Below are 23,218 nucleotides of genomic sequence, written 5' to 3' on the forward strand. Positions count from 1 at the left end.
ATCTAAATCTTAGAATATGAGACCCTTTCTTAGGATTGATCTAGAACAGGAACTAGCAACTTTTTAAGGAAGAACCATTCTGATCAAGTGTCTGGTAGAGAAACATTTTATATTATGCACATTTTTATACATGCTGAATTGATATTAGAAAGATTTTAAAAGATCCACATCTGTACAATAAGTTAACTCAAATATTCAAAAGGATCTGTGATCTCTGTTCATGTCCTCCCAGTTTGCCATAGAGATTTCCCCCAGTATACTTCTTCTTGTCTCTATTCAGGCTGTCTACATGTGATTCCTTGTTTTTACCAAATAACCAGATCCTCTTCTCCTATTAGAAAAGCTATCGGTTTCCTGACAATATCCTTTACTGCTGCTCTTCTTCAGAGTTTCCTGTTGGTTATGTTGCAGGCTGCCTGGATAAACACTGTGAACTTTTTTAGTTCTTCAGAAGCAGTACTGTTCAATGGCTTGCTGCCATATAGCAACACCAATAAAATGTGAGATTGAAATGGTAGGCCTTTGGTTTCAGGAAAAACTTGAGATTAGTAAAAGCTGACATTTTCAGTCCACTTTCCTCCTCTCACTCTATTTTCTATGTAGATAGGTCAAACTTCTCTCAATGATTACATTTATCTTCCATGAAGATCTACAATACTTTGGGGCTAAATAAAATCAAGAAGTCACCAGCAAAAAGGAGTTTCTGGAACTAGAGATCATTCTTCAACCTGGACTGTGCATTTAATTTCATTTTATCACAATGACAAATATATTCAGCAAGCATCCTTCTCCCTGATTTATATTTAGCCTGAATCATTGAACAAGGCTGTTTCTTTTTTACTGGGAGGGGAGGGTGTAAAGCTATTTCTAATGTTATATTTTCCATGAATCTTGATGTACAAAAGGAAATATTTTATTATTTTAAAAAACAGCATCTTGTTCAAAAAGTACATGACAGTACAATAGTTTTAAAAATGAGTCAGAACATGATTAACAAGCCCATTTGTTTTACTGTTTTAGCTAAAAGTTATACATGTACACTAAAAGAACTATAAGTGAAAATTAAGCTGTTAATCTTTCAATCTCTAGAGCTTTCAGTCACTTTATTATTAAAAACTTCAGTGAAAAATCAGGATTCCTCAATCATTTCTTTCAGCTCATACAAGTAACTGAATACAGAGCATAACTAAGCCAAACCAAGATACTCGGTCATCTCATCTAAATTGAAATATATAAAAGTGGGTTAAATTATATTATTTCCAAAGTCTCTTCTGGGTACAAAACTCTACAACTGAAAAACATTTCCACAAATTTTTTTCTCCAATATTTCTGGGGATACAAAAACAAAAATGGAATATAGTTCTCAAGAAGTTTCCACTCAGGAAAACAGCAGGTACATGATTAAGTAAAAGCAAAATATGTCCTAAATACAAAGTAATTTTTTTTAGTGGATGAGGGGAATTGAGGAAAAATCAGAAAAGATCGTTTGTAGAAGCCTGTAATTTGAATCTTAGAAGAAGCTAGAGATACCAACAGGTAGAGAGGAGGAAAGTCACAGATGAGAAGAAAGGAAGAGAGACACAAGATGGAATGTGAATGTGAATGGAAAGTTTGTGGAGAAGAGAAATGTGTCATCAGCCTGAAAAATAAGGTCGGATCAGATGCAAAAAGCTTTAAATGCCTAATAATGTAGTTTGCATCTTATGCTAGAGGAACCTGGGAACTGCTTAAGTTTCCTAAGCAGAACAGTGGCATAATCATTTCAATACAGTAGGAATAAGTCCCAGATGGTGTCAAGATAATCTGAATTTTAACAGCATTTTAGTCAGATGTGATTTGCCAACTTTTGTTAGTTACACCCCCCCCTCCCCTGAATTTAATGCTCTCTCTTTTCTGATACAGCTCCCTCTTACCTCTCATGCCCAATTCATCCTTGGGCATGTCCAACCATGACATTCCCCATTTCAATAAGCTCTGGTGTTCCATTATAGCCTTCACTGCCAAATACAAATATCATGGGCACTTAAAGTACTTCACAATTTGGCTTCATACACTGTGTTCTACTTAAACTGGCCTTTCTCCTCTTCCCAACATAACACTCCAGATCTCTTTTCTCCATACTTTTTTGCACAGCTGATTTTCCCATGCTGATGAAGTATTTATTAAGAGACAACTATTTAGGAGGATCTGTTTTACACACAAAGGATATGTACAAAGAATGAAACAAACCTGACTCAAAAGGAACTTGTATTCTACTGAGGGAAACAAGTACATAGACAAACTGAGAGAGTATAAATACAGAGCAAATAAAATAAAAATATGTACAAAACAGTTAAATGCAAAGCACTTAGGGAGAGGGAATACAAATAGTTGTGGGACTCATGAATGAATGAAAAAGCACTTATTAAGCCCTTACTATTAGCAAATGCTTTGCCAAGTGTTTGGGATGCAAATAAAAGCCTCTGCTCTCACGGAGCACACGTTTTTGTGGAGGAGACCACATATGGTAGATGGAAAGTCTCGGCTGCACAGCAGAAGGACGAGTTCTGTCATTTCTAGATTGCAGCAGCAACAGATGGTAAAGCCTTTTCTTTGAACATCATTTCCACCAACATTTTAGTCTGTGATCATTACTTATTGGGTAGTACACTAAGGCCTTAGTTAGCAAAACCTTTTCTGGGTCTTCACTACCTGGGACTAGAAGATATGCTTCCCAGGTGATGGCTTTGGGGTCCTGGGCCATCTCCAGCAGGATCTGAGGGAACATGGCAGTCAAAAGAGCAGAGCTGGTCTGCCTGGCTGACACAGACTACCCCTTGTCCCTTCCTGAGGGGGCTCTGCTCCTTTAGGGAGGCTGGCTTGCCTGCCTCCTGGGAGCACTGGGGACAGGCGACAGGATGGCTGGCTTCTGCTTCATAGCAGTTGCTTCTCTTCCGCAATGGCTTTGGGGTCAAGGGCTGAACTGGAAGCAGAACTGGTGGGTAATCTGTCATTGGAGTCACCACTGCCTGGGCTCCTGTACCCTAATGCTTTTTCAGCTGGTGATTCCCATTAGAGTCAGTGGGAAAAAAAATCCTACACTTAAAAAAAGCAAAAAATAAAAAGAGCTACATAGAGGTAGCTGAGGTAGCACTGAGTCATGCATTTAATCAAGTATGTCCCGGCCCAAGGACGATCCCTTAAGGACTGCCAAGAATGAAAATGTCCAGACAATTCCAAAGTCATTATGAGAATGGTATTGTAAATAATCATATTTAACATTAAGTAAACTTGTGAACATGGGGAAAGAATCATCATTTTTCAGGCAAATAATTAGACTCCAGGCATTTATGCACAAGCTTTCTGTAAAAAGCCTAAATTTCTCCAGGGACAATGCTTCCAATAAATTACATTAAGAGTTATATTCCAAATGTAAAAGAGATTACCAAGGGCACAATTGTGTAAATGGCTGGCATCATCTAAAGAAATGCATTAAAAAAAAAATAGGGACTTAAACAATTCCAGTGAACTTTTGGAGTGAATTGCCATAAATACAGATGGTAATATCTTTGTTTTAAAGAAGAAAAATAAAACCTCAAGAAGAATCAGATATTCTTTTGTAAGGAAATATGATTCTCACTCAGTAAATTCCTAATTTTAGTGTGGAATAGGGCTTAAAACAACAACTAACTCTGCCTTACATTTTACACTATAGGGAACTCTACTGGAAAGCTCAGTAATCTCAACACTTTAATATGCTTTTGTTGTTCAGTCCTTTGAACTGTGTCCAACTCTTTACAACTCCGTTTCTGGGGAAGACACCAGAGTCATTTGCTATTTCCTTCCAAAGCTTATTTTTATAGATGAAGAACTATGGCAAACAAAGTGAAGTGACTTGCCTAGATTCACAATAGTTAGTAAGTATTCTGAGACTGTATTTGAACTTATGAAGATGAGTCTTCCTGATGCTAAGGCACTGCTCTAGCCACTGAGCCATTTAACTGCCCTGCCTTAATTATAGAATGTTAAAAATATTGTATTAATTTCAATTCAAATGAATATTGCAGGCAGCTAGAGGATACTACAGATAAATCACTGGGACTAGAGTCAAGGAAACTGAAGTTCAAATTCAATTTTAGACATATCAGTTTTATGACATTGGACACAACCTCATCTGTAAAATGGGGATAATAACAGCATCAACTTCTCAAGATTGCTGAGAGGATCAAATGAGACAATATGTATATAAATGCTACTCATTATTACCATCATTATTATAGTTATTACAAGGGATTTTTCTTTTTTTTCATTGATGGAAAGGTTAGAAGAGTGGAAAAATAATGTTTGTCATATGAAAAAATAAATTTTAATAATAAAAGAAAAACAGAAAACAGTTTTAAGTCACAATAATTTACAGCTGTTCCACAAACAACCATAGGTTGGTCCTCAAAGGACCAAGTAATTATCCCATTGAAGTCTGCTTTCTTTGTTAAATTAAAATTATCCTCTATAATGCTGAATACCAATTTCCTTAACAAACTTGTTAATCATTTAAAGGTAAATTTCAGTACAGATCATCACAAATCCCAAATAGTCAAATCTGTTTTAATACTTGAGATTTCAGATAAATATTTTCTAAGAATTTAATAATAAGACTCACCTGTACGTATTTCCCAATAACCTTTATGATCTCCAAATTAAATTGTTTCACTGGGGCTGCTGAGAGGTCAATATGACTCAGAAGGCTATAAATGATCTGTAGTAAGGACTGCTGCATACTGGACAATCCTTTTTCTAAAAGCTAAAAATAACATGACAAAGTTATTCTTTAGTCAGGTTTTAAGACAAGTTTCTTTTACTTGACTGAGGTTACTAAAAATACTTGTTTATGATGTGTGAAAACATATAGCTACAGCTTGAGAAAATTGAAATCAAATAAAATGAGGAAAAGTACAGCATAATTAAGCTGTTTATAATGTCTATGTCTAAGGTTGATAAAAAAAAAAAAACACACCAGTATTTAACAATAAGAGTTAAACACTTTTTGATGTTAAAATAAAACATTTCTCTTAATTTGGTAATATGCAGATTTGAAAACTGGTTATAATAAACTCAGAGGATTATGCTAACCTTGTCACATAAGAAATGTTTGTTATTTGTTTCTATGCTTTGGAAGAATATAATATTACTTCTAAGAAAGAGGAGAGAATGGGGCTTTATTTTTCCTCTCAATCTTTCTTAACACATCCATTTTGAATAACCTTTATATTTGGCTAAGGTAATAAATAAATCAACATTTTAATTGGGACAATTAAACATAAGATATGGAGAGATTAAAATATGAAAACATCAGCACCTGTGAACCATGACAATATAAAAGCTTTCAAGCCTTAGACCATACCTTCAGTCTACTACTTAAAACTACTTTGGTTTCAGGGTAGTTAGTAGTTTGATGGATATGGATCTATATTGGGGTCCCAGAAGGTAGACAGAAGCAACTGATAAAGTCTAAAGCTAATCCAGGTTCTTATTTAAAATGAGCTTCAATATAGAGGATTTGCAGAACCTGGGAGCTGGAAATGATATATCTGTTTCACCGATTGGGCTTTTAAATGAAACTGTACTTTATCCTATTCTGTTGGGATTATCATTAAAAAGTAGATATTGGTTGGTTTTGTAAACTTTGACATGCTATGAACTTTCCAAATTGAATAAGGTTACTTAGGGTCTGTTTAAACATGTACTGCAAATCACTTATTACCTCTGTCCCTATTTATCACTGTCACAGCAATGGCCCATTTTCTAGCAGAGAAAATTAGTGCACAGAAAAGTTCAGTTTTAGTTACCAATTCTACAAATATCTTCTATCTTTGTTCAAATTTTTGCTTGTCTTTATATAGCTTTGGGTCTGGACATTGCCAAATGTTGAAATTCTGTACTAACAATCAAAACTTTTAAAAAAGGAGATGATATTCATTATTTGCAAAACTGGTTTCTTTTTGATAGATTTTGATGGCATTCACTGTAATATTAGTGGGATTCTTGGACAGAAGATAATTTTTTGTCATTTTTGAACCAAAATCAGATTTCAAATGAATACCATGATAAAAATTTACTTAATAGGAATTTCCGACAGCATACATACTTATAGAATGGGCTAAAGAAGAGAAGTTGTTAATCAGTTAATTATTTAACTGAACAATACTGACTTTGCGCCACCTTTTAAAGGCAAAGGAGCTTTTTACTTTTTTTCCCAAGTTGGAGGCCAAAGAAACTATTTTTCTTTAAGTTTAAGAGAAGGCAAATTGTTTTGTACTAAACTAAATTACACCTCAAATTAGTTGACAGTACTCTGAATACAGTTAGATATAAAGGCTACTAGAAAAACATATTTAAATTGAAAATTTTGTTAAATTTAAAAATAATAGGCAGATTAACGAGTTAAGGAAAATTTACCTCAGCAAGATAAGTTACAAGATTAAATGTAGTTTCTGAGAAAGAATCATGTAGATATCGACACACTACATTAATCCAATTTGAGCAGTCCCTGGAATAAGTGTGTGTACTGTATAAACTCATCATGTGAGCCAAATTGACAAGTGTTGGTGATTTTTCTTCTGCACAGACCTGGAAAATAAATGTATTTCATTCAAAACCAAAATAACAACAAAAGACATTAAAGTCTAAACTCGACACAAATGATTACATTAACACATTTAAATTAAAAGGAAATACAGGTGTGCATTAATATGGACACAAGAAATCTGGTTTAATCTAAAACTTCTCAGATGCTGAAAAAAATAAGCTAATTCTAAGAGTACCTTCATGGGTTTTGACATATTTGAGGCAATCCAAAGAGATCCCCATTCAGTTCTGAACTCTGATTTGCAAATCCATTATCCCAATCCCTAATCTGCCTGAAAATCAACTATGATCACAAGGCCAAAATTTCCAGGACACTCCACTGACAAGACAATGAAGGGAATTTGGCATTTCTGAAACCTACTTGTTACTAGATCACGTTTTAAAGACATTATGGCATTGTGTCAGAACATTAGAATATCATATAAATGGAATATGCTACAATAAATTGCTATTCCTATCATTTTTTTCCTCCATTCAAAACTCTATTCTGATGAGTATCAAGATGCCCTAGGGTTCTGGCATGCTATACAAGTAGAACCAAAGCTCTGCCAGCTCTTACTGTGTTGAAAAAGACTAAGTGTGGGCCTAATAACTGGCTCTACATTGTTATCCACAGACAGTCCTAGGAGCACATCACCAGTTTAACTACAAGTTGATGAATTTTTCAGACAGAGGAGCTCTCAGAGGTTTTTACATCTATGAAAAAATGGAAAGGCTGTAACCTACAATGGAGGAAATACCCACACCAATGACATTAAAGGTCCGTACAGAATAATAGTGCAGGTCAAATCTGTGTAAATTTTAAGACTTGCAAAGCATTTCTCCCCCCTACAAATTTATAAAGTAGTTAGTGAAAGTGTTATTTCCCTCTTTTTCCAATGAGGCTCTCAAAGGTGAACTGGCTGGTCCATGATCACAGATGGCAATGGTAACTGCCTATAACATCAGCTACTAGAGCAGGATTAAGTTTGAATTTATGCTTTGGTAGTCTCAGCTGCAGGAGAGCTAAAACCAACTGAATGTTTCATTATAAATATGGGGAAGGCCTTGGGAGTTAAGAGCAGGGATTACAGAATGGGAAATCAGGGCTCCAGCCTACCTAAGTAGGGGCAAATGAGCTTAAAACAGAAATGAAACAAGACAAAGATTCTGTGACAGGCAGCTCCTGAATAGGACCTTTTTTATTCCTAGTCTTCCTGGGCAAGATAAGAGGATCCAGTCTCAGCTTCCTTTCTCCTCTCCAAAAAGAGTCAAATGAATAATTTTATTTAAAAAAAGATTTAGAGATTTTATACTATGCCTTCAATATCATCAATAGGCATTACCAATGAATAGACTCCAGATGTGGTGTGTGTAAGAGATTACATTACCCTATGAAATATCCTAAAAGGGTTTTTTAAAATGATACCTATTTTCATACATTTCTTAAATATCTATTTTCCATAAAAATAGTACTCAAAATATTTTTTGAAACCTGTTATTTGAGCTATCTGGATATTTATGTAAGAGATAAAAGAACATCTGTAATAAATGAAAAGAAACCTTGCCAACTGCTTTTAAAATGTCACAACTGTGTAAATACTTCAGAATATGAAAAACTTGCAAAAAGAATAAAATTAGGTTCTCTCTTAAAAGACAGATATGGTTAAAATAATAGCTGACATTTAAAATGTCAATAAAGAATGATCTGTGTTACATTATCTCACTTGATCCTCCCAACTATCTGGCTGGGGAAATATGATAGCATTATACCTATCTTCCAGATAAGGGAACTGAGGTGGAAAAGAATTACAACTTGCCAGGATTACATGATTTGTAAGTATGAAGCAGAAATTAACGCCAGGTCTTTACATCCAGAATACTAAAGCACCACACACACACACACACACACACACACACACACACACACACAAATAGAGATTCTATTTTCAGAAATTCCTGATTCTCTTGTTTAGAAGCATATGCATAGATATATATCCATATGTACACATTACCTGTACATATATAAAAAAGGTATAGAGAATGTATGCTTCCAAATATAAGATATCTTATATGTGTTTGTGTGTTTCTAGGAGAGAGTTCTATGTTTTATGAAAAAAGAGAAATTTATCTGAGCAAAATTTGTAACATTTAAGAAAATGTCATTTTGAAACGGATTTTAGACACTGGTACAAAATGTGATTAAAAGACCATCTTGCTTGACAAAATGAATTTCTTGATGTACTAGCTTTTTGCCTGTATATGAAGGCCATTCCTAATCAGTGGACCCCATGCCAAGACTCTCAAGTACATGGAGACTGCTTAGAAGATGATGACTTGGGTGAGATTAAAATGAAGATATTTGCATAACAAGTGTTCACAAAATAGTACAGAGACCACTCAAGAGTTATATAAAGGAGATAGCAATTAAAGATTCAATCTAAACTTCCCAAAGCTCATCTACTTCCTGCCGACTAAAGACATCTAGAGAGGAACCTGTTATTCACTACTCAACAGGAAGAAAATAAACATTCTTTATCACAAATAAGAGAGAAGCCAATATGCATGCTGAGATTGTCTTTTAGTTCAAGAAAATTTTCTTGATTATGACTAGCATACTGTTTTGCTATTTCCTGTGCAATGACCTATTATTTAATGATTAAGTTATCATTTTTTTTAAGTCTTCAATTTTTCTTGCAATATTATGTGTTACGGTTTGCTTTTGTTGTGCTAGTGTAAATTCAATTTATCAGATTCCTTGCATACAGGATTATTAATATTTTCAATTTCTATAAAGTGTTTGAATGGAATCTTTCTTTGATATAGCACAATCCCTACCTTTTCCCCCCTAGAACATGCACACTTTTCTTTTGTTATCTAATACTTGTCAATTAGTTGGTTTAAAAAAAAAAAATTACTCGTTTTTTAAAGCTTATCTTTGTTGGTTTCATTTACTTTTTAAATTTTTAAGCATATGCTGCTGATCATCACTATTTTCCCTCAGCTATTCTAATCTATTCTAATAATTTAATATAACATATTGTGGATTTAACTTGTGAATTTCAGTACCTCTTAACTTGCCATTCACTGGTTATGTAGACTTAAAGATACTTAAAACTTTCTGGGCCACAAGTTCCTCATCTATTAAAAAAAAAAGTTGGGGGGAAGGGAGGGAGGATCAGACCAGAAAGTTTATGATATTCTTTTCAGTTCTAAATCTGTAATTCTACTTTTTTTACCTTTCAAACCAACATCACAGTAATAAAGTTAAAGGCAAAACTCAAGCCAGGGTCAGAGAAGTCTAATTTGAAACATGAGAAGCCACCACATCCCAGCCATACTTTCTCATGAATCCCATGGCATTACATGTGACAGAAAGATGTATAAATATGATAGTATACTTCTTTTTAATTTAGGGACCTTGTTTTCAGGCTGACAATGGCAAAAGAAATTAAGGGGAGATTCACTATACCTTTCTATCTGCTGATGCCAACATAGAAGTCAAAGCAGCAATTTATTATTCCCATCATTTTTTCTATATTTATCTTGACTTTATCAGTTTAGAAATGTTTAGATGTTAACAGTACAAGTAGTAGCATTTCAGAAACTACAATTTGCAAAATAAATATATTGCTCTCAAAGAGCATTGTGATATTGAAAAAGCTCTAAGAATGATTTAAAAAGAAGACCAAAAGACTGTATAGTAAAAGGCTTCAATTTTAAAAATCATAATATTTACATACCTTTGCTATTCGACCAGCTGTTTCTTTGCAGAACTGTGTTGGGTTATCAAAATGCTGAATTAAATGAGGCAATAAGCACAGGATATTTAAGGGAAAACCTACAGACATTTAAAAAAAAAATCCACACATCAAAGGTCATTGTCCACTTTTGGAGACTAAAAACTCAAAATTAGGTTAATGATACTTTTTTCTTTTTTCAATTCTTATTTGTCAACTACAGTAGTTTAAGTCTATATATCATAGGGTCCCTTAAACTAAATTTATACTTATTACTGTAACTCATTTCATAGAGTTTGGTAGTTTTTATGAAATCTGATGAGATATATATGTTTGCTTTTTGGAATTCTGTATCCACAAAATTCATTTAGGGAATCTAAATCAATGTTAAGTGCTTCTATAGGAGGACATGAATTATCAGTTGAATGAAATATATCTCAAGGAAAAAAGCCATAAGCATCTACATGTTAGTTCTTCACTTAAAATAAAGAAACAAAAAACAGCCTGGCACAACCATGATACTTGTTCACTGTTTAAAGTGAATTAAGAGGCAGAACATTCTGGGAAGACTCACATGCACATATTAGTCAACTATTATGTATGCTAGTGTGCTTATGCAGTTTTAGTTGTTCTCTGCTTTCTTTCTTTGTTTTTTTAAATCTCCGAAACTATAAGTTGTTTCCCCAATTATAAATTTTTATGTCTATCTGGGGCTCAAATGGCGCCAGAGCACCCAAGGTATTAGATAAGACTTTCTACATACTTTTTGTCAGACATTTTAAAATAAATTGGAAAATATTCTAATTCCATATTTTTATGCCCTCAACCAAAAATCTGAAAGTGTAAGTCTGAAAGCTAAGGTAATATAATACCCAGTTTTCTACTTATCGTCACTTTGAAACTTAGAAACTTTCCTTGATTTAAAAAAAAAAAAATGGGGAGGGGGGGGACACACACATGTACACATGCACACACTTGCATGGTGGGGGAGAGCTGCAAAGCCACATTGAGGTAACTATCACACTAGCAAACAATTTGGATGTAAATGTGGAGGAACTCTCTTCAAAAAAAATCTCATTTGACCTTAAGCTTTTGCATAGAATTTTTTCTCTTCCCTTTCACTGTTTTACCACATAATTTTACTCATCTAGAGAGTTCTTTGCACTAAGTGTAAGAATTGGATCATGTAGAAGAAAATGGTCATGTCTGCTCATTTTTAACAGCCTCAAATGCATACAGAGCCTTCATTCAACTTGTTGCAATGATTTACCTTAATTCAATGTAATATGTTTAGACAGTAACAAAAAAAATTAGAAACACTAAGAATTTCAACATAAAGACTCATTTATGCCCACTGACTCCAAATAAAGCTATTAGAACAATATTCTTCACATTACCTGACAACTGGGAAGGATCCACCAAAGTGTATTTGGAGACAGTAATGAGTTTACTGAGGAGGTGGACTGTCATTTCCTGTGTAGAGACTGAGGTAAAGCCCTTAAGGAAAAGCTGCTGAAGACCTGGAAAATTATTCCATTTTAGTTGACTTTGTACATTTTCAATCTTCTCTCTGCTCTCAGATTTATCCAAAGGCAAATGAATGAGCAGTTTGTTGAGTAGCCTGAGAGCTAAGAGGTATTCATATTCGTAATCTGATTCTAGCAAGGATGCTGCTATCCAAAATATGGTGGCCATCAAGTTAGTAGGGTCAGTAGTGGACTGCACATCATTAATTCCTCCCTCTCTCAGAGAGGAAAGGCTTCTAGTCCTTGCTAAACTGCCACCATGATTTATCCGTCCATCCATTATATCCAGTGTGTTACTCCTTCGCCTGTCACCTCTTCGGTCACCAATTAAACTTAGTCTCAAAGAGTTACTTCTTGCATTGCTGTAGTAGCCCAAATAATTGCCACTACTAATGGGGCTTGTGCTTAGATTAAGTTGTCCAGTGCTTTTCCTGTTAGCTGCAAACTTGTTTCCCATGACAGGATCATGGTACGAGGTTCTAGAAAACAAAGAAAGGGCATAAATTATACATGTAAATCACAATTTTGCTAATAGTCTTAAAACTATATAAAAAAAAACAGTGTGTGCCTATAAAGATGTTTTTTTCCCAAGGATGTTAAATTCCTCCACATGAAGAAATACATTTTCTTAAAGTTTGAAAACAGGCCCAAAGGCTAATGGGGGAGTTAATAAGCTAGGGGAAAATCCTGCCTTCACCCATCTTGGCTGAATGATCATGAATATATCATTTAAACTCTCAGTGCACTGAGCAACTTTCCAAGTTACAAATCAGGGCAGCTAAGTGACAAAGCTGAATATGGACTAAGGAAAATCCTACCCGAGACATTGCTGGCTGCGTGCTACTTAGCCTGCGCAAATCAACCTCTGTCTGAGTTTTCTCATCTGTAAAATGAGGTTAAGTAACAGCATTTACCCAATAGGGTTGTTGTGAAGATCAAATGAGATGTATGTATTAATTATAAATCTTAAATATGATTGTGAATGCTGCCATTATCATTATTGTTACTAGCAGTAGCAGCAGAAAATATGTATTAGTTGAAGAAAGTGTTCTATTAAAAAGTTACCCGAAACTATAGAATCAAAAACAGTTTTTGTTTGTTTGTTTTTTAATTCTCCTCTGGTATGTTTTTCCTTGGCCTGGGGTTGTCTAGCTCAAAGAGAAATCTCTTTTTATTTTTTCTGCAATAGGGTGACATTTACACTATTTATAAAATAGAATGTCACCTTGTATATATGACCAACTTTGTCCTCAGTTTGATTCTTATTATATCTACTATCATTAGGTAACAGTAAATGACCTATCTTATTTTACAAACCAAATATTTTCTCAATTCTTTTTTTTTCAGACTTTCCTGTTTTTATTGATTATCAACACTCTTTAAACCACACTCAAAAACCCAACAAATACTCCCTTCTTGTTTATTCCTCAAATGTGAATTAAATTCCTGCTAATTCTAATTCCTAATGAGTCTCAGTACATCTCTCTCTTTAACTTCTCACAGCTATAGCCCTATTTCAAGATTGAATTACTTTTTGCCAAAATTATTCTAAGAGCTTCCAAGCTGGCCTCCCTCCCCCCAATTTCTCCCCACTTCTATACTTTACATATCACTGCCAAATTAAAGTCACCAGTCTTTCAAAAAAAAAAAAAAAAAAGTAAAAAAAGCTCTGTCCTGCCTATTAAATTAAACCCAAGTTGTAGCAAGTGCAAAAAAATGAAAGGTTCAAGCTTCTGAACATAATGACTTATTGAGGAATGCATGATAAGTGCACAATAAATCAGGACAAGGCTCCTTAGTTTTTGATACAGAACCCAGAATATAAGAGGAGATAGATTTTTATGCATTAAAAACAATTAACCAAAGAAGACCAATTAATTAAAATAAAGAATTAACCAGAATCTAAATAAGATAAACTGATTTCTCATTGGAAGATTAGGGACTTTCTAAGTTGAGAGAGAATGCAATTCCTTGAAATCAGAAAAAGAAATACATAGCATTTATGGTCCTCCAGAATGTGTTTCCAGCTTCACCCTCTCCCATTACTTCTCTACATGAAATCCATCTTCTAGGTTATTATTCCAAGCTTTTCCACTTCTGGGGACTTACTTTTATCTCGTAGTAAGAATAAAGAACCTAAAAGAATTGTTTTTAATTAAGTTTGCAGGCTTTTTTTTTTTTTTGGGCAGAGCATTGAGGGAATTAGGAAGTTTTTTCTTAATCCAAAATTGCCTTTCCATCAGTGTAAGAGATTATTTCTATTACCCTATACTATAAAAATCTTTACTTACAAAGCTCTATTTCCAGACCAAAAAAAAAAAATTCATTTATAAATGTTATTTCAGAAGTATTGTATAAAGGTCTACATAGAATTTTCTATTTAAAGTGAGAAATCAACAATTTCACTATAAAAGAGAAAACCAGGAAAAAAAAAATCAGTAATTAGGAACTGTCCCAAAAAATTTCCTAATTTTTGTCATGTGATTAATTGTGATATTAAATGAATCACCAAAACACCCTTTTATCTGTTGCAGACACATACAAATCCAAGCATAAATATACATATGAGAGTAAAGACAATGAGAATTTTAAAAATCACTTACATCAAGGATTAAACAAAAATACAATTAATTATTTTATGTAATATTTCTCATATAATAAAATGAGCAGTTTGCTAATGATTTTTAAATATAAAGTTATTGGTCGACAAATTCTTACTGAGAAAGGGCAGAAAGAAGATCATAATGCTTCATGGTTTCTGCCAACGTATCAATGGAAGATTCCAAAGTGAGAAGGAGTTCTATCACAAAACCCTGGAAGAAAATATAAGTTTTTAAATATATTATGCTATGAAAGAAGTAATCACAATGAAATATTAAAACAGAAAAGCAGAAATTTTATCAAGTATTTTATAATTTAGTATTAAAAAGTGATTTAGATTTTCTTGCACAGCATGATTTTTATGGATCTAAAAATCTATAAACTATGGCATTTAAAAGCAAGGGAATAAAAAGGGTCATTTTAAGTGTATATATACTGATTTCCCCATTACCCAATTGGGATGTCAGCTTACATTTTACTTGTTATCAGAATAGGAAATCTATTCTATATATTTAAAGAAAAGTCTCTACCTCCCCTTACCCACATTGTCCTGTTCCCTCTTTTTCAGGATGTTAATCAAATAAAATAAATAAACGCTTCTTCAGAAAGAGTTCCTAACTTAAAAAGAGGATAGGAGATGAGGCTCTATATGTACATAATCACTTCACCACTTAATGGTGTAACATTCTTGATTTCTTGCTGTTATGCTAATATACTGATCTAAAATTTCTAAAATACTATTTCTTTTTTCTACATTTGAAATCCCAGTTTCACAAACTCATTATAAGATGTTAATTCCCCCATAGCTACTCTATAAAAATTGATTAAACTGAAATATGTTTACCTGGGCATCTTCTCCTGCATCACCCACAGTTTCTACAAGTCTGGAAAGAACATCTGAAAGTGTATTTGCAGAAAGTGGCTGTTTCAGAGCTCTGAAAATCTGAAAAGATCTCCCAGCATAGTGTCGAGAAGAACAAGAAAGTGCTGTTTGCAAAGCAACTTCACTAAGATGATGCTCCAGTTGAAATCTTGCTGTGAAAATAAATAAAACAAATTATTTTCTCCCCTAAAACTGTCAGTTTTATAATCACAAAGTATTTGTTCCCTTATTTATTTGTCTGTTCATTTATTTATTTATTTATTTATTTATATTATCAGGCTTTTCCAATTATTTTAACTTCCAGAGCAATAAAACTTCAGATACCTAAACAATTTAAACCATGATTTAAAAAAAAAATTATTTTGTAATAAAACTAAAACCCTTAGAAATTGTGAATCCTGATCAAGTTTATTGTGTCACACTCAAGTATGTATCTCTAACACAATTCTTTCATGATATACAATAATGAAAATTACCTATGGATACTGGCATAGTAATTTGACAAATTTTATTTTATGATCAGACATAATCAAAGAAGTCAAGTCCTGAATTTTAAATATCCTTTTGAAAGGGTGCCTTAATATTAATTCCATTTTTTGGTTTGGTATTTTATTTTCTCTCAGTTACATGTAAAAACCATTTTTAACATTCATTTTTAAAACTTTTGAGTTCCAGATTCTTTCCCTTCCTGCTTCTGCAACTCCACTTTCCCCACCGAGAAGGCAAGCAATTCGATGTTATACGTGTGACCCCATCAATGTCCAATAGGAATTGTACAGTTAATGTCTATTACTGCTAGTAAGTGTAACCTTTTTTTAAAAGAAACTTTTTTGACACAGACCAGTTATGTCTTAATTTCATATGACCAAAAAGGAGATTATTCTTTGATACAACTAAAAGACATACCCCAAGGAGGTCAAAGGCAGAGGGAATGGCCTAATATATATAAAAATATTTGTAGAAGCCTTTTTTAGTTTACTAAGAACTGGAAGGAATGTAGCTGATCATTCATCAGAAAATGATTGAACTCTCATATGTGAATATAATGGAATATTATGTTGAAATAAAAAATGGACCATTTTTTAACCATTAAATAGGAAGAATTCAGAGAAATTTGGGTAAACATGTAAATTGACATAAAGCAAGATAATTAGAACCAAGACAATTATTTATATAATAATAACAATTATTGTTATGTATTATATTGTATGTATAATAACAATTATTATGTTATCATAATTGAAAAATTAAAAGATTTGAGAATTCTGATCAGTGCAGGTGCAACAACCTATCATGATCAATAATAGGGAACTGGAAGAAAGTGGTGGACCACATATGTGTAATAAGGCATACATACATTTTCAGATATGGGAAACATGTTGAATTGTTGTTTTACTATATTTTTTAAAAAAGGATCTCTTGAATGGCCAAGCATAAATGGGAGGTAACAGTGATATTGTAAGATGAAATTATAAAAAAACAAGTGGGTGGGTGTGGCTTTTTAAGAAAGTAGGTCACCAATAATTCTCATTTTCAAAATAAATTCATAATTTACAAAGTAGGAATTATATAAAAGATTTACTGAAAGATACCTGAGCTTGATTGTTTAAACACAGAAACCACATGTTTTAGAAAAACAGTTAACTGTTCAGCACTTTTAATACTGGGGTTCTTGGCAGAAACATCCTCATGGTTCCAAAGAGGCCCTCTTTTTCTGTAAATAAAACAAAGAAATAAATCCCTGTATTCCTAACATTATTGATTCTAAAGTAATGATCATGTAGCATATTTAAGTATTTTCTTCATTCATTATGTAAATATATTTGATCCAAGAAAGGTTATTTCATTGACTCTAGTGTGATATTAATACAGTTATGGCAAAGGGGAAGAAACAACTTTTTTTTTTTTTAGAAACAACTTCAGTTGTTAATGGAATCCTCTCTTTTCCTCACACGACACTGCCCCTAGCATCTTTTAATGGAATGCTGTCCCTGCCATTTGCCTCACAGAGACCTGCTTTTTAACACACAGCTCAGACCTCAGTACTGCTTGATTCCTTTTCTGATAAAACAGACTGCTAGTGCCCTCTCCCAAATTACCCTGAACTGAACTCTGGACTTTGTATTGCTCTACTTTCTATGCATGCTTTACATACTTACATATATACCTGTGGGTTCCTCCACTAAAATGCAAACCCACTGAGAGAAGAAACTGCTTTGTTCTTTGCACTTATACCCCTTAGCACCTGGCATTATCTTGTGCCATCTCTTTGTTATGATGAACTGTCAATTCTCTTGCATTCAATGACAAGCAACATTTTGTCTATAGAGATCAAATTATATTTCCTTCAATCAAATTATAAGAACTATAAAATCCAAACATTTTCTTTTTTCCTTATTTACAAACAAACTCAGATCTAAATTTAGTATGCAATTGCAATAACTAACTCATGTCATATATACGCTAACATGTTTTGTCTGTCCTATTATTTTTGATTTCAACATTAATTAAGCAAGGGAAAATAAATTATTGCCTCAGTACCACAGTTTCTTTACTCATCAAAAGGACATGATAAAACTGCACTAATAACTAAGTCTTTACAGACTGATTTTGAAGAAAAGTACCTTTTGAATTGCAAAGCACCATTCAAATGTGAACTAAATTGCTACTTTTAAAGTTTTCTGTTGAATTTTTTAAGTAATCTCAAATCCTATAGGTGACATGAAAAAAATGGTCAATTAACAAATATCTTACATTGTTAATTAACATTAGAAACTTTCATTTCCCTGACTAGACTGTAAATTCCTTAAAGTCAAGGATCAACGTTATACCTCCCTAAAAACACCTGGCTTTGGATATAGTAGAACTGCAAATGTTTATTAATGATACAGTTCCTGAAAAAGGGACTTTCATCACATATTGTACTCATTCCTCTTATTTTGAGGGGACAACTATGATAACCGTAGATCCTCAGGCTATATCATATACTTTTAGAAAAGACAGTAATATATCCATACCTGTGTACTTCAAATAAACATCAATCAGCAAACTTCAACTGTGAGTCAATATGTTTAGAGCAACTTAGACATTTCTGTGATGGTAAGAATGGCAAATATTACCTTGAGGTAATGAATTCCATGAGTGTTTTTACTTTTTCATCCTGCTCTACTGAAATGTCCGCCTCGTTTAGGAGAGTGGTGTGCAGCTGTGAAATGGCCGAGCTGGTATTTCCTAGGCTGATACTAGAAGAGGTAGAACTTGAGCTAAGCCCTGAGTCTGTCATGGGGGAGGGCTGGTAATCAGGGATAAAATCGTTAACACCTGTGAAAAGAAACCCATCATCACTACAACACAGAAGACTCTTCTCGGGCTTCAAAGACTCAAACTTAGCTTTGAGCTGGATAACGGGGACATAGACAAAGATGGATTCACTTTAGCCCATGGTACATGAACCACATTCATTATATAAAAATGTGTTCTGAATAACTGTCTCCTTCTAGGAGGAAATACTGAACAATACAGTGTTGCTGCCACCTGCTGGGGGAGGCCGACCCGGCCCACTTCTCAGAATGCTGCTGAGTTTACCAGACAGCTCTCAAACAAACTTCAAAGATAAAAGAATTTTATTATAATAAATTATGTACTAGGCTACCTGAATGTTATTTAAACACAAAGCCATAGTAATGAAAAGCAATTAAAAGATTTTTTTTGTTGCCAAGTATGATTTCATAACATCGTCTGGGATGGAAAATCTCTGAACCAATGGAGATCAGCAATGGGTCAGTATGTAACTTACAGATATTGAGATTTATTCCATACCACAGAGGCAGAAATAATCTACCATGTTTTGAGAATAAAATAACTGCAATATTACTAATTAATATTTAATCATCTTCACATTTTTCCCCACAGAGTAGTCTTGTCCAGAGCCATAGGGCAGACCTGATGAATTCTTGAAAAACCTTTTTAATCTATAATATTGCTGCTAGATGCATTAAATAATAGCCCCTCTTGGGGAAAAAAATTAACAATATATATGTGGTCTTTTAGTGTCTGAGAACTCGGATTTATTCCATTATCTCTGGGGACAAAAATATTTTTTATGTTTTCACAATAAAATACAAAATAAATGAAAAAAAAACACATCAAAATATCAAATTTCTCAATGATTCTTTTCAATTATCTGAAAAGAATGAGTATCAATGAACACTAACAATGTATTTGATTTGAGAAGAATTCTAGAAAGTTTTAATTCCAAAGTTTCAGGTCATTTTAATGTTTTTGTTGAATCATATGGAGTCCTACTAAGTGAAAAAAAAAGATTTTAAAGTCATATTATATTATACACAGTACAAGTAAAATTTTACAAATAAAAACCAAGGATGAAATAAATTGAGTTAGATTCATTACATCTGACTTCATTCAGAATTTATAAATCAAAAAAATTCTTAAGAAAAAGTTTAAAAGAATTTAAGGCAATTTAAAAAGCAAAATACAAAAATAAAAGCCACCTAGTTTAGCAAAAACTTCAAATCAAAGGTTCAAAAATGAAATATTCCTTCAGCATACATTTAATTGAAAGGTTAAGGAAGCTATCATTTTTATGTTTATTATGTCATGTGTTGACCAGTTATAACATGTAACATTTTCATTGTGTTACTTCCTTTTGCTTCTTAATACTCACTTCTTATTTTACATATGTTACATATAATGGTAATGTAAATTATTAAATATTATGGTGATTAATTAGAGCCGATATATTGTAAGACTGAGAGCAAGGCAATCTGGCTATTATACTATTGACACTGTGGCACTGGACAAGATGCTTAAGCCCTCAGTGACCAAGGCCATCCTTGGAGAATCTGAGTTTCAGATAAATTGCATTTTTGCATTGGTAGAGGAAGTTCCTCAACTGGAGTTAGTTCTCCACACAAATGAAATCCTAGGTCCAGGCCAAAAAAAAAAAAAAAATGGTACTTAACCATTAGTTATAACACAACTAATTTTCTTTAAAAGTATGATTCCAATTTTTCAGGGTCAAATTTGCTTTCTCAACTCCAAATTCCAAATATACAGAGTTTTACAGAACTTTCAAATTCTGAAAGGAAGAAAGTGCAAGGAGAATAAGGATCACTGGAAAAGAAAAAGTGAAATTATTATAGAGTATGTCCAACATGCTTTTAAATTGAGTAAAACTTCAATTACCTGTGAAAGTATAATCTAAATGTGCAGGGTGTTTGACAGTAAGCACCCTGGGCTCATTAAACTCCTTATTCCTGAGGAGGACTGAGGCAACAGTTCGGACATTACTATTGGATCCCATTACTATCAGTAAATGCAAAAGCAGGCGTTTGCAATGCTCATAAACCTCAGGGTGGCAGTGGTCAAACCCTAGGAAGGAAAGCAGACATCATAATGAAGCAGGAAAAGAAAATCACCAATTACCTACATCATTACAACATCAACTACCATCATTACTAAATTCTTGTGACATAAAATATCTACAATAAAAACCTTTAAAGCATTAAAAACAAAAATGACAATTCTTTTATCTATCCTTTTTCAGTTGTTTGTACGCAATGCCACCTGTACCCAATAATAAGTTAAAAGTCTAATACTGTATTTCCTGGTCTGTTTCCTCAACTGCAAATATATAGGTGCTAAGTATAGAAAAAAATTATTGGTTTTTTTCTTTTTGTGGCAAGGCAATTGAGGCTAAGTAACTTGCCCAGGGTCAAATGTCTGATGCAGGATTTGAATTCAGGTCTTCCTGCCTTCAGGATAGGCACTGTGATATGTTTCACAGTAAGTCATAACTGCCCTAATCTTTGTACTTTTTCACAGAACTGAGGTAACCTTCTAAAATTCTCAGGCAAGCATAAAGTGTCTCTTGTAGGAAGATGAAGGACAGCTCTGACATCAGTGAGAGATGAGGAGTGAAAAGCACTTCAAATCAGAAGAGCCATGGATCTTTCTCAGCTAAATGACTTGGTCTGAAAGCAAGTCAGTAATGGTTTGATATCAGGTCAGAAATAGGTCTCCAGTGGAGTGTTCTAGGGTCCTTGGCTAGGGACCATTTGCATTTTTAATCAATGATTGATGAAAAGGCATGAACAACAGGTTTATCAGATTCACAGAAAACAAAAAGTTTGGAGTGACACTGGATGTATGTAACACTGGGATGACAGTGAGAAGTAGAATCCAAGTAGAATCTGATAAGAAGAATTAAAAATAAAAGATGTAAAATCTTAGTTTATAAAGCTCTTATAAGCAATATTTAACCAATGGATTAGGAAAATCTAATGAAAATGTATTTCTCAGAAGAGTAAGACTACTAACGTACAAATGGAATAGAATAACTGTTAAAAATTACTGTGAAAAAGTAAGATCAGAGTGGATTCAAAGAAACCTAGTAAGTCTTGAATGAAGTAATACAGAATTAAGCAACAAGAAATAAGAGAACAGTCTAAATATAGACCACAAAAATGTAAAAGGAAACTCTGAAAAGCTCAGGAGCCTGATCAATGCCATGGCTAATGGTTCAGAAACATTCTGCCCTTCTCACAGCAGAGATTACAGATGTTAGTATAGAATGAGACACTTCTTTAAATATATAATCAGTGTGTGTCTTTGTTTTGCTTAAGATATTTGTTATAAGGGAGGACTTCTATAGGAGAGATTAGTCAAGAGGAAGTAGTAGGTAGTGATAGTGATGCAAAATAAAAAAAAAAGATACACTGAGAAGTAAGCAAGCTCTGGAACTATCATGTTAAACTTAATATGCACTGAAAAAACCAACTGTATCACAGAAGTTTACAATTCCATATACAATATTTCTATAATCTTTACATATTAAAATGCTACCAGTTATTGATGTTTGCAAGTTTGTAGAAAAAAAGAAAGTTCATTTTTTGTATAAGCACAGAAACTTATCTATTTCATGTATACTAAATGTATCTAGAATTATGTTTTCAGGGAAATAAATTTCATTAATGCAATAAGCATCTTATTCAAGGACACAATAACTTGGGAAACCAATCACTCCTCTCCCCAAAGTATCAGAGTTTCCTTTAAAAAAGTCACTTAAGAATTCAGAAACTCATTCAATATTCTAGAGGGATTCTTTGGGAAAATAAAAACAGAATGAAAACTATGAAAAATAGCAATCATTCCTAATGTCTTCTTGAATTCCTCTGTATTTTCAAAGTAAGATCTGGCATCAGCTTTAAAAACTGCTAAAGGAGCTAGTGTTGTAAACCTTATATTGACACAGCCATAAAATAATCTAATAGCCAGGAGTGGAGGATGGTATTAGATGTGTTTCTTTTCCCCTTGAGACAGGACTTTTAAAAGAGAAGCCAGGAGTGAATGACCAAAAAATAGTATGTTCAGATATATTTTTAAATATTTAAGGAAAAAAAGGCAATGATGAAAGAACTTATGTCCATTACTGTTTCTGGGAAATTTATGCCAGAACAGAATGTATTCTTCAAAAAAAAAAAAAAAAAATCTGAAGATTTAAAAAAATAGAACTGAGAGAGGTAATATAAATATTTTAAGCTGTATGTTTCATGAAACAGTGGCCATTTGGGATCAGTTGGTCTTGAAGTTATTCTAAAACTTTTAATAAAGTTTTCTAAAAAGAAGCCTTATTTCTAAGAATCTCATTTCTTCTAAAAATATTTTCAAGTAAAAAGAAAATGGAAAATATTAAAATAGAGAAAAACAAGATAAATATGCTAAGAGTATAATTTCATACAAAATCTAAAAAAATAAGACAAGTTTATATTTGTTGCATATGGCTGTGTGCATGCATGTGTATAGTGTAATTATGCATATACACATACACACATATATCTTTCATT

At 33.2% G+C, this 23,218-nt stretch overlaps 1 protein-coding gene across 1 annotated transcript in view; it reads right to left on the bottom strand.

Annotated features, from left to right (window-relative positions):
• FRYL (FRY like transcription coactivator) overlaps nt 1–23,218 on the bottom strand; it is a 195,019-nt gene that overhangs the window by 35,105 nt on the left and 136,696 nt on the right. The window contains exons 40-48 of the mRNA XM_051965725.1: nt 20,559–20,744; nt 18,473–18,674; nt 16,946–17,067; nt 15,315–15,505; nt 14,588–14,682; nt 11,741–12,348; nt 10,347–10,444; nt 6,436–6,606; nt 4,640–4,780 (exon numbers count right to left, since the gene is read on the bottom strand). Coding sequence (XP_051821685.1) covers nt 4,640–4,780; nt 6,436–6,606; nt 10,347–10,444; nt 11,741–12,348; nt 14,588–14,682; nt 15,315–15,505; nt 16,946–17,067; nt 18,473–18,674; nt 20,559–20,744 — 1,814 coding nt within the window. The remainder of the gene's footprint in view (nt 1–4,639; nt 4,781–6,435; nt 6,607–10,346; nt 10,445–11,740; nt 12,349–14,587; nt 14,683–15,314; nt 15,506–16,945; nt 17,068–18,472; nt 18,675–20,558; nt 20,745–23,218) is intronic.

The sequence above is a fragment of the Antechinus flavipes genome, chromosome 6, assembly GCF_016432865.1.
Source record: "Antechinus flavipes isolate AdamAnt ecotype Samford, QLD, Australia chromosome 6, AdamAnt_v2, whole genome shotgun sequence".
Lineage (NCBI taxonomy): Eukaryota > Metazoa > Chordata > Mammalia > Dasyuromorphia > Dasyuridae > Antechinus > Antechinus flavipes.